The sequence below is a fragment of the Anomaloglossus baeobatrachus genome, chromosome 4, assembly GCF_048569485.1.
Source record: "Anomaloglossus baeobatrachus isolate aAnoBae1 chromosome 4, aAnoBae1.hap1, whole genome shotgun sequence".
In the NCBI taxonomy this organism is placed as follows: domain Eukaryota; kingdom Metazoa; phylum Chordata; class Amphibia; order Anura; family Aromobatidae; genus Anomaloglossus; species Anomaloglossus baeobatrachus.
In genome coordinates this window covers 687793421-687806426 of record NC_134356.1, presented here as the reverse complement: position 1 = coordinate 687806426, position 13006 = coordinate 687793421, and the positions used below count along the sequence as shown (strand labels likewise).

At 44.0% G+C, this 13006-nt stretch overlaps 1 protein-coding gene across 1 annotated transcript; it reads right to left on the bottom strand.

Moving 5' to 3' along the window:
• Positions 1-395: 395 nt before the first annotated feature.
• LOC142302887 (olfactory receptor 5G9-like) lies at positions 396-3422 on the bottom strand. Its single transcript, XM_075343993.1, has 2 exons — positions 3390-3422; positions 396-1319 (listed from the first exon to the last, which is right to left on the bottom strand). Exons 1-2 carry the CDS (start codon positions 3420-3422, stop codon positions 396-398), a joined length of 957 nt encoding a protein of 318 aa, XP_075200108.1.
• Between the last annotated feature and the right edge of the window lie 9584 nt (positions 3423-13006).

Genomic DNA, 13006 nt, shown 5'->3' with positions numbered 1-13006 from the left:
CTGCACTCTGGGGAACTTTTGTTGAAGTAAGTGAAGTCGTATGCACACCATTTTCACGATAGATCATTCTTGGAAAATGATAACAATTGGTCTGTGACTTAATAAATAGACAACCCTTTAATATCTGTATTATACAAATTCAAAAGGATAATTAAAAAATATTAAAATAAGGTATACTCACTGGCTCTAAGCCCTGTTGATTCAGCAATGACTGATCTGGTGGCTCCTCAGATTATGTCCTGTTCTTCAGTCATCTAACTGTTGAAATCTGTGATTTACTGCATTGGTCAGGCAACTGCAAATGGATGTCATCGAGACACCACCAGATTAGGCAACACTGAAGTGACAGCGGCCAGAATCATTAAGTAAATCTTATTTCTTTTATAACCATCCTGCTATTTAAAAAAACATTTGGAAAGTCGAAGAACACCTTTAATGTCTTTATTTCTAAAACTATATATAATGGGATTAACCAAAGGCGTAAACACAGTGTATAACAGGGATGTGATTTTATTCATATCTGATGTTTGTGCACTGGTGGGAAGAATATACACACTGAAAAGAGTAGTGTAAAATATGGAGACCACGGTGAGGTGGGAGCTGCAGGTGGAGAAGGCTTTCTGTCTACTGATATTGGATGAAATCTGTAAAATGGCACGGATAATCTTCACATAACTAACAACAATTATTATACTTGGAATAATGAGCAGTGGAATACTTAGTAAATACATCTGAAGTTTTATGGGAAATGTATCAGAGCAGGTAATGTCCTGTAAGGGAAGAAGATCACAGAACAAATGGTCAATGGTATTTGGCCCACAGAACTTTAACCTGGATATTATTCCGATGTAAATGAGTGATGCAAAGAAACTGATCAACCAAGAACTGATTGACAAGATCATGCAATTTCCACTTGTCATTATTGAGGAGTACCGAAGTGGATTACAGATGGCCACGTATCTGTCACAAGACATCACCGTGAGGAGAAGACATTCAAATGATTCTGTGGCACTAAAGAAATAAATTTGTGTCATGCAGCCAATATATGTAATGGTTGCCCCATTATTTAGTAAAACATGGAGAATGTTGGGGGCAATATCTGAAATCAATAAGATGTCACTGATGGACAGTTGTGAGATGAAGAAGTACATCGGAGTGTGGAGGTTCTTGCTGGTGGACACTAGGGTGATGATCAGGAGATTCCCACATATTGTGACCCAGAATATTACAAGAAGCAAGCAGAATAGTACAACTTTTAGTTGTGAACTGCCATGAAAGCCCAAGAGAACAAACTCTTTAAAATCGGTCAGATTGGTAACCTGCAAAAAATTACAATAAAATAATTTTAAAGCCAATAATAATCAGAAGTAATACAGTGGGTATAGAAAGTATTCAGACCCCTTTACAGTTTTTACTCTTTGTTTCATTGCAGCCATTTTTAAATTCAAAAACGTTCATTTTTTTTCTCATTAATGTACACTCTGCACCCCATCCCCCATCTTGACAGAAAAAGACATTTTTTGCAAAATTAGTAAACAAGAGAAACTGAAATATTGCATGGTCATAAGTATTCAGCCCCTTTGCTCAGACACTCATGTTTAGGTCCCATTCTGTCCATTTCCTTGTGATCCTCCTTGAGATGGTTCTACTCCTTCATTGGAGTCCAGCTGTGTTTAATTAACCTGATAGGACTTGATTTGGAAAGGCGCACACCTGTCTATATAAGACTTCATCGCTCACAGTGCATGTCAGACCAAATTAGAATCATGAGGTCAAAGGAACTGCCCAAGGAGCTGAGAGACAGAATCGTGGCAAGACACAGATCTGGCCAAGGTTACAAATTATTTCTGCAGTACTCAAGGTTCCTAAGAGCATATTGGCCTCCATAATCCTTTAAATGGAAGAAGTTTGGGGCCACCAAAACTTTTCCTAGACCTGGCCATCCAGCCAAACTGAGCAATCGTGGGAGAAGAGTCTTGGTGAAAGAGGTAAGGAAGAACCCCACGATCACTGTGGCTGAGCTTCAGAGATGCAGTAGGGAGATGAGAGAAAGCTCCACAAAGTCAACTATCACTGCAGCCCTCCACCAGTTGGGCCTTTATGGCAGAGTGGTCCAACGGCAACCTCTCTTTAGTGCAAGACATTTGAAAGCCAATATAGAGTTTGCAAAAAAACACAAAAAAGAACTCACAGACTATGATAAATAAGATTCTCTGGTCTGATGAGATGAAGATAGAACTTTTTGGTGATAATTCTCAGTGGTATGTGTGGAAAAAAACATGCACTACTCATCACTTGCCCAATACAATCCCAACAGTGAAATATGGTGGTGGCAGCATCTTGCTATGGCGGTATTTTTCAACTGCAGGGACAGGACGACTGATTGCAATTGAAGGAAAGATGAATGCAGCCAAGTACAGAGATAACATGTAAGAAAACCTCTTCCAGATGCTCTGGACCTCAGACTTGGCCAACGGTTCACCTTCCAACAAGATAATGATCATAAGCACACAGCTAATATATCAAAGGAGTAGCTTCAGAACAACTCTGACCATTCTTGACTGGCTCAGCCAGACCCCTGACCTAAATCCAATTGAGCATCTCTGGAGAGACCTTAAAATGGTGTCCACCAACATTCACCATCCAACCTGACGGAACTGGAGAGGAACTGCAAGGAAGAATGCAAAGGATCCCCAAATCCAGGTGTGAAAAACCTGTTGCATTATTCCCAAGAAGACTCAAGGATGTACTAGCTCTAAAGGGTGTTTCTACTCAATACTGAGCAAAGGGTCTGAATACTTATGACCATGTGATATTTCAGTTTTTCTTGTTTAATAAATTTTCAAAATTTTCTACATATCTGATATTTCTGTCATGATGGGGGATGAGGTACCTTAATGAGAAAAAAAATAACTTTTTTGAATTTACCAAATGGCTGCAATGAAACAAAGAGTGAAAAATTTAGAGGGGTCTGAATACTTTCCGTACCCACTGTGTAATAGGCTGAAGGAACTGTAGTTCTTGCTTTTTTTACATTTTATCTGACATATCTTAGCTACAAAAGCTCAGAAATACTGAAGGTCACTTTTGCAGAGTTGATTTCTCAATGATATACGAATGTGATGTTCAGGTGCCAATAGAATGTAGTATATTGATCATAAGATCAGAGTTACAAATAAATCTTCCCCATTTCTTAATTTTATGAAACAACACTTTCCATAGGTGTTAAGTAAATTATGGTCAACAGTCGGCTGAATATGATTTTTAATTCTTAAAAAAATAAATTAGTAAATTTGTTTTGAAATTTTTTTTTTTTTCCCATGATCTGAGAGTGTTTGAGATGAGAATAATCTTAATCCACTTCCTCAGCGATCACTTCCAGTACTTACATCAGACACTTCCATATTACTCTTATTTTCCATTTTGAGGTCACAAATGTTAAATCACCGATGGAAGAGATGATCTTCATCAGTCCGGTAAGTCTCTGTAAGATGATAAAACATAATCAGATGCATCAACATTGACCCATAGAACAGACACTATAATGTGACTGTGTGTATATATCCTGTGCTATTTCCTCTACGGAGTTCATATTGTCTTTGTCCCTCATGTCTCCTTAAGTGCAGTCCAATGAGACGTCATGAAATAAGATTATTTTTAATTATTGGATTTTTCTTAGATGCAAAATGCAACAATAGAATTAATTTAAAGCATTTTCTTCATTTTGCATTTTATATATCAAACACAACACATGATAATAAGAAACTTTTTAATATGTTTTATTGGAGAATTTTCCTTATTTCTCCTCCAGAACTGGTTATTAGTTTTTAAAATTCTCAATTCATAGGTAAAATCTGTCTTCAGTGCAGACAGATTTTTCCATTAATGAGTTAGTTAGATGGCAGTTGATTAATATGTTCCTCTAGCTCTTAAATTTCCTCCATTCTCCCCTCCAGATACAATTTTATTAGTAGCAACTGTTATTTATCTCTGAAATATAAAAACATGTCTTCACGGAAAACAAATTTTACCCCTTAATTGAGAATTTTAAAAATCAATGATAAGTCCAGGCAATTGAAAAAGCAAATTTCTCCCATAAGATATATTAGATTCTTTCTTATTTATATATGTACTATTGATTTATGCAATAAAACAACGGTTCTTCTTTAAGTAACTAATAGAGATGGGCGAGCGCTAAAATGCTCGAGTGCTCTTTATTTGAGTCAAGCAGGTCAGACTTTCTGAAAGTGCTCAACTCTAGTAACAAGTATTATGGAAGTCAATGGTTGGGCAGTCCGGCTCTCCACCCACATACAGCCACCATACACAGAACATTTTCTGGGGAGGGCAGGGTTATCTTTTTTTCTGTACACACTAAATCCAAAAATGTAATTTTAACCCCAATGAGAGTGATTCAGAGACTCTAAATGTCGCTCACTGGGGTGTCAGTCCACGTCATTTAGTGAAGAGAGCCTGTGCTTTGTGGTCGTTTCACCGATGAACCATACGAGCACGGGTGATAGTCGGTGCCGAGCATGCTCGCGCCACATCAGTAACTACACTATAAAAATAGTAAATAAAGATTCTTCTTTTTCAGAAGACTTGCATCCTCAAAAATGCAATAAAAAGAGATAAAAAGGTAAAAAATGTGCAAAAAATTGTACCAGTAAAACATTTTATCCTCAAAAAAAAATCCTCACATGAATCTATTGATGAAATAAAAAAAAAAAGTATAGCGTTATCATGATTTTTCAGTTAAATGCCCCCCTGTTATGGCCAAATTAAAATTCACTTGTTACCACACCCCTATACCGGTATCAGTGATTGGGTTAACCATTAATGCAATTGTTTCCATCATCACAGTGTATGATATCCCATCGAATAGATGGGTGTTATTTCGGTGGCACGTATCCTCATACTGTTGTCATGTCCGTAACGGTTGAACACACAATGTGTTGTACAGGTTTTCTTCTTTCTGCGTGTGACACCTACGAGCGACCGCTAATGATCCGAAAAACGGCAAAAATCGTTGATTATTGACACGTCTTTCCTTTCCCAAATATCGTTGCTCATTTTGGACACAGGTTGTTCGTCGTTTCTGAGGCAGCACACATCGCTACGTGTGACACCCCGGGAACAACGAACTGCAGCTTACCTGTGTCCTCCCGCAATGAGGTGGGAGTGACTTCCATGCGGCTGCTCTCCACCCCTCCGCTTCTATTGGTGGCCTGCTGTGCTATGTCGCTATGATACCGCATGAACCTCCCCCTTAAAAAATAATTTGTTTTCCGGCCTCAGCGACGTCGTTAGGAAGGTATGTGCGTGTGACACATACTAGCGATATTGTTCGCCACGGACAGCGATTTGCTAGTGACGCACGCACGACAGGGGCGGGTGCAATCGCTAGCGATGTTGCAGCATGTAAAGCGGCCTTTATATATGGTAAAAGAGCTTGTTTTCTTTAACCTTTATGAATTGGCACCTTGTGTATTTATGTATCAAAGTATTGTCTGTCATACCTGTTTTTAATATATATATATATATATATATATAAGTATGTTTTTAATGTTTTTTATTTAAGTAAAGCTAGTGTGACTTCCCCAACTTGGCCCTTGCACAGGACTAGGTTTCTGTGCAGGACAGAGCAAAAAGACTACATTTTTTATATATGGCTGCAATATTTACTCATTTACCATCATTCCTACTTTTCTGTAAGGAATTTGTGTTTTTCGAAAATATATATTATTTTGACTGGTATGAGTTCCGCTAGTAGATCCATGAACAAGATTGAACACCTGCACAGGATTGAGCAAAAAGGCTACATTTTTGTAAAAAAAAAAAAAGACTTTTTAGGACATTGACTAATATTAATTTGGACCTGTGCTCAGGATTGGGCACAAACAGATTAAGGAAAATAATATAGATTTGTACCTTTTCCTTTGTGAAAATTGTTATCTGATACTAGGACAAGAAATTAGGAAAAATCACAACTTAAGGCCCATTTACACACAACGATATCACTAACCAGATATCGTCGGGGTCACGGTGTTGGTGACGCACATCCGGCCTCGTTAGCGATGTCGTTGTGTGTGACACATTTTTGCGATCTGTAACGATCGCAAAAAGTACAGATGTGTCAAATCGTTCGTCGTGTACACGTCATTCATTTTTAAAAAATCATTCCTCGTTTGGAACGCAGGTTGTTCATTGTTCCTGCGGCAGCACACATCGCTATGTGTGACACCGCAGGAACGAGGAACAACATCGTACCTGCCCCTCCGCTTCTTTTGGGCGGCCGCTTAGTGACGCCGCTGTGACACCAAACAAACCTCCCCCTTAAAGGAGAGATTGTTTGGTGGCCACTGCGACGTTGGTGAACAGGTAAAGGCCGCTTTACATGCTACGACATTGCTAAAGCGATCTCGTTGGGGTCACGGAATTTGTGACGCACATCCGGCCGCTCTAGCAATGTTGTTGCATGTGACACCTATGAGCGATTTTGAATCGTCGCAAAAACGTGCAAAATCGCTCATCGTGACATGGGGGTCCATTCTCAATTATCGTTGCTGCTGCAGTAACAATGTAGTTTGTCGTTCCTGCGGCAGCACACCTCGGTACGTGTGACACCGCAGAAACGAGGAACTTCTCCTTACCTGCGTCCCGCCAGCAATACGAAAGGAAGGAGGTGGGCGGGATGTTTGTCCCGCTCATCTCTGCCCCTCTGCTTCTATTGGGCGGCCGCTTAGTTACGTCACTGTGACGCTGAATGAACTGCCCCCTTAAAAAGGAGGCGGTTTGCCGGTCACAGCGACGTCACTAGGCAGGTAAGTATGTGTAATGGGTCTGGGCGATGTTTTGCACCACGGGCAGCGATTTGCCCATGTCGCACAACCGATGGGGGCGGGTACCCATGCTAGCGATATTGGTAATGATATCACAGTGTGTAAAGTGGCCTTTAGTGCATGTGATGCTGCCATAGCGATATTGTTCACTATGGCAGCGATCACCCCATGACGTGCCACCGATGTGGGTGGGTGCTATCGTTCAGCTAGCAATGTCACAGCTTTAAACTCAGCTTCAGACGTTCCCTAGACACATCTTTTTAAACTCCAAACTCCTCCGCACCCGAAAGCATCTCAAACATCGGCTGACCAGTTCAGGCAGCCTTTATCTATCCCTCATTTCTCTGAGATGGCTGGATTGTCATTGTAAATAAGCACTTGTACCCTGTCCCCCCTCACCTCATTGTAGATTGTAAGCTCTCACGAGCAGGGTTGTCTTTTTTGACCTAATTATTCTATTTTCTATAATTGTTAATTGTTTGTATATGAACCTACTGAATTTTTAAAGCGCTGCGGAATATGTTGGTGCTATAGAAATAAAGATTTATTATTAATATTACTATTATCTCATGAGAATTGACCAGGTGGAATTTATCCAGAACACTCCAAGGCTTCTAACCCAGGACTGAATCTGGTTACCACAGCAGCCACTGTAAACAGAGTATACATTTATTGAGGTTGAAAATGACACCTTACTGGATTGTCGCTAGGGATGAGCGAGTAGTGAAATACTCGGACTCGCTATACTCGTAACGAGTAGGTCCTAATACTCGGGTACTCATTAAGAGTAGAATGCAGGTCAATGGGAAATGTGAGTAATTGTCTGCTGGACCCTACAAAGCGGTCTGAGGCTGAGTAAAAGGCTGTAATGGATGCAAGATTGTTTAAAAGGCGGGAGGTAAAAAGTCGGCGGCTTTTTTAAACAATCAGCAGATGCATGCTCCCCGCCCGAATCCTTTGCTCTTCGCTCCCTGGTGCTTCGCTCCCCGCCTTGTCCTAACTTAAGATCAGTGAGGAGGTGGCGGAGCAGCAAAGCACCAGGGAGCGGGGAGGGAAGTATCGGACAGGAAAGTAGTCGGTGCTGCTCTCACATCAGCGGTATTCTGCCGCACTCATGGATCTGGCACAAATGCAGTACAGTTCAATACAGTTCACAGGAGTCATGGCAAGCTCCGGTCACATGCGGTCATGTGACCGGAGCATGTTACAAATTGTGACCGTAGCCTGCCGCATTGCCAGTGAACTGTATTGAACTGTACTGCATTTGTGCCAGATCCATGAGTGCGGCAGAATACACCTAATGGCCCGCCCACTTCATGTGACAGCCAAGTGAGTAAATAAATAAATATTTATTGGACCTCGGTTGTGGATTTACGTGGGAGCTGGGTATGTTTGGGGTTAATAAATGGGTTAAAGAAGGTGTCTGTGTGTTTATTTTTAAATAATGGATTTCTATGTGTGTTTTATTAACTATTTAATTACAGGATTGGTAACATGGAGGTCTCATCGAACCCTAAATATTACCAATCCAGGGCTTAATGACAGGTGTCAATTATCACCTGTCATGAACCCCTTATTACCCCAATTGCTACCACACCAGGGCAATTGGGATGAGCAGGGATAAACGCCAGATATGGCGCAACTAATGGATGCGCCAAATCCGGGGTGGCTGCCAGTTGCTATTCTTACCCTAGGGGGGGCAATAACTATGTGCCCCCAGGGGGAGAATACCAACCCCCAGCTGTCTGTTTTATCTTGGCTGACTATCAAAATTGGGGGGACCCTAAGTCGTTTTTTTATTATTTATTTATTTATTGTACTGTACAATATAGACCCACCCACTGGCGGCTGTGATTGGATGCAGTGAGACAGCTGTCACTTAGCTTGCGGGCGCATCTGACTGCAACCAATCATAGGCGTCGGTGGGCGGGGGAAGCAGTGAATACGAGATGGAATAATGAGCGGCCAGCATTTTCAACAGAGGAGAATCCGCCAGAGCAGTGTGACAGCTGTGCATTGCTGCGCCGGTGATCAGTGATCGGTGAGTATGAGAGAGGGGGTGAGAGGACGAGCGATCGGTGCTATGCTCCCTCGATGCCTCTCCACTCGATCCTAAGTTATAACAGGGCGGGGAGCGAAGCACCGGGTAGAATGGAGCGCAGCTCCAGGGAGCGATGGACTGGGCTGCGGGGAGGGCATCACCAGGGAGCGAAGCACTGGGCAGCGGGGAGTACAGCACCAGAGAGTGAAGGACCAGGCAGGGGTAGTGCAGCACCAGAAAGTGAAGCACCGGGCAGCGGGGAGGGCAGCATCAGGGAGCAAAAGACCGGGCAGCAGGGAGTGCAGCACCAAGGAGCAAAGCACCAGGCAGCAGGGAGCATGCATCAGCTGATTAATTGTCTGCTGAACCCTTCAAAGCGGTCTGGGGGCTGAGTATGATTGTTTTAAACAATCTTGCATCCATTTCACTCAGCCCCCAGACTACTTTGCAGGGTCCTGCAGACAATTACTTTCATTTCCCTCTGGCTTACATTGGACTCGCTACTCCTAACGAGTAATTACAAGGATACTCGCAGAGTAACGAGTAGCCCAAATAACGTACTAGTCGGCGAGTACCGAGTAGTAAAGAGAATACTCGCTCATCCCTAATCGGCCCCATCAAGGTCCCTGCCTGCTTCATCATTTCTAAAGTGCATGGTCAAAGCAAGTTTTTCCTGGACCATAGACCACCAGGACCGACTTCTGCTGGAAAGATCCTGAATGGGAATTTTCAGTCATTTTGCTAAAATTACTGGCAAATACAAAATTGACTTCGGAATCAGAAAAGAATAGTTTTGGACTGTTTTTTTTCATTTAATTTTAAAAATCATATATTGCATTGTGGTATTTAAAGATACCATTGTTTACAGTTTATTTCCCCATAGCCAGACGTCATGTGATCACTTTGACATTAAAGGAAACCTGTCACCAGATTATCCCTATTAAACTAAAATAATCCCCTTCTCCAGCTCCTGGGCTGCATTCTAGGCATCCAGACCCCAAAAAGAACTTTATAAAACTTGGCCATTAGCTATTCTAATTACCTCTGTTGGCCAAATCGGTGGGCTCATTTTCTGCTCCTGTCCCCCTCCTGCCGCTGATCGCCGTCCTCCTTTCTTGATTGACGGGATAACGCCCTCCGTCATCCTCCTCGTCGCATTTTCAAATCTCACGCCTGTGCAGTTGCTCACGCTGGCGCAGTTCGCACTGACATATCGCGGCCAGAGCAGAAAAAATAGCTGCCTTAGCTCGTGCCAGTGAGCTAAATGCGCAGGCGCGAGATTATGGGTGGCTACGAGCATGGCACTGGTGAGGTTGGCGCTGTGCATGACCTCACGAGTGCCATGCTCGTACCCGCCCATAATCTCGCGCCTGTGCATTTAGCTCACGGGCGCAAGCTAGGGCGGCTATGTTTTCTTCTCTGGCCGCGATATGGCAGATCAAACTGCACCTGAGCGAGCAGACCTAACTGCACAGGCGCGAGATTTGACAATGCGACGAGGAGGATGACGGAGGGCGTCATCCCATCAATCAAGTAAGTAGGATGGCAATCAGCGGCAGGAGGGTGGAAAGGAGAAAAAAATGAGCCACATCTGGCCAACCAAGGTAATTAGCATACTCAATGGCCAGGTTTTATAAAGTTATTTCTGGGGTCTGGAGGGGAGTCAGGGCCAAGGTGCACCTTCATAAAAATGCAGCCCAGGAGCTGCAGAAGGTGATTCTTTTACACTGCGTGCAGAATTATTAGGCAAGTTGTATTTTTGAGGGGTTTTTTTATTATTGATCAACAATGTTCTCAATCAACTCCCACTCCCCAACACTCCAGTGAGTCTGAAAATCGCTCCAAAACCCACCGCTCCTGCCGCATCCGTAAACAGTTCCAACGTAAACAACGTCTTTCCATTGTACTTGTCAAAAAGGAGTCCCAAACCAGCAAGTCCCCTTTCATCACCTTTTCCACTCTAACAAAGTGATTTGGCGATACGACACCTGAGGTCGCACTTGCCCATCTTCTATTGAATATCCACCCCATTGGCATAATGCGACATGCGAAATTCAATTTACTGAACACCGGCTGCAAATCCCTCAACCTTACCTTTCTTGCCTGATATAACGCTCTAACAAACGCTTTAAATCCACCAACTTCTCTTCTGGCAGCCGGCACTCCATGGCAACCGTATTGATTTCGATGCCCAAGAAACATAAAAACCGTCGCTGGTCCTTCCATTTTTTCCTTTGCCAACGACAAACCAAAACACAGCGCATTCCGCTCCAAAGTAAACAATAACAAGGAAAAAAACGAGGAACCCGCCGACCCAACGCACAAAAAATCATCCAGATAGTAAATTACTGAATGAACCCCTGCCACGTCCCGCACTTCCCATTCCAGAAAAGAACTAAATGCTTCAAAATAAGCACATGAAATAGAACAACCCATGGGCAGGCAGAGATCACATAATATTCTTCATTCCACATGCACCGCAACAAATGATGGCTATCTAGATTGACCGGAAGCAAGCGAAAAGCCGCTTCCACATCTGATTTCGCCATCAACACCCCCTGTCCTGCCGCTCGCACTAATTCAAATGCCCTAGCAAATGAAATGCAAGAAACTGCGGACAGATCCGGTGAGATCCCATTATTAACTGACAACCCGGCCAGGTAAGATAACTGATGTAAGAGCCTGAATTTCATCGGCTCTTTCTTGGGCACAACCCCCAATGGCGAAATCCAGAGGTTAGGGAATGGAGGGTCCTTACATGGACCCGCCATCCGACCTAGCTCCACCTCCTTAGTTAGCTTGTCCCTCCCAACTTCCGGGTGTTCCGTTGCAGACCTCAAATTACCTGGGCGAAAACTGGGGCCCTAGAAAAAAAACGGAACCTGCAACCGTCAACCAAAACTGTGCTGCAATAACCCTGCCGCCTGCACATCCAGATACCTATTTAAATAGGGAAGCATCGCCTCTACTTTCACTGGCATCCTCCCTCTTTCCAGCCCCTTCCCCTGACTTCCCCTTTTCTTTTTAAAACACCTGACCTGAGGTGGGCACCTCAGCAATCGCAACACTCGTGCTTGAACCGACACGAGGCCCCAAACTTGCAGTGCCCCTCATTAAACTGTCAACATGCCCGCTTTCTTCTGCCAGCCAGCGACTCGTTGCTCATACCCGGGATCCTGGCACCCCCATGAAAGGGCTGAGCCGGAGCCGTCATCAACCGCATCTACAAGGATATATCCTTGTGGTCCCATCTAAGGCCAGAACGCAGAGCCTTCCGTTGCCAGAACTGCTCATCCTATCTTAACCACCCCAAACCTCCATACACTCGATATGCCTCCCCACTGAAATCCATATAGACTAAAAGGGGCAGAGCAATGCTCCGGCTCCTTCTCCCTGATGCTACTAGCTAGTATGGCAAACGTTTTCAGCCAATTAGGAAAGGTTCTGGGGATGAGCCTATATCTCCTCTTCTCCTCATCCTCTTTTTCCTTTTTCTAATCGCATGGTTTAACTTTAATCGAGATTAAACTTCTTCAGGGGGAGCAGGGAAAATATTTCCCCATCCTCCCCCTTCCAAATTGTTTCCCTCACCTCCTTCTTCAAATGGACCCCCAGCGGACTCTCGAAGCACACATACACTTTGCTCCGCGCCCTGTCATCTAAACGAACTACCTCATCCTCTTTCTCCTTGTCTGCATCCTTCTCCTTCGCCGTCTCCACCCCAGGTGCAACCCCGGCCACTTGTGCTGCTTCCACCGCAACCGCAACTCCAACTCCCTGCACCCCTTCCTTCTGTACCGCTGCAACCAATTGCCCAGCCCCAGTGGGGCCCACTCTTGCACCCGCCGGAAACACGGCCCGCTTGCTCCCGATCACTTTGCCACCAACCCCTGAAACATGTACTTACAGCCACAACCGACCCCCCCCCACCCCCAGAACCCACAACATTATGCACAATCAATGATCTCTCACCGGGCTGCCCCTGGTCCAATCCTGGAGCAGCCGTGACACGATATTCCTGCTGTCGCTCCTCTTCTCCAGATGCGTCCATTCGACGTTCCTCATTGGCGGAATCCGTGGTGCTGCTGTCGTCCTCAGGGGGGATCCTCGGAGGGACAAACTG

What these genes read in the sequence shown, in the direction of transcription:
- LOC142302887 (XM_075343993.1), bottom strand. Translation starts at nt 3,422, where the DNA reads ATGGAAAATAAGAGTAATATGGAAGTGTCTGAT. An exon ending in GTAATATGGAAGTGTCTGAT is followed by an intron (nt 1,320 to 3,389) that starts GTAAGTACTGGA and finishes AATTTTTTGCAG; the next exon opens with GTTACCAATCTGACCGATTT.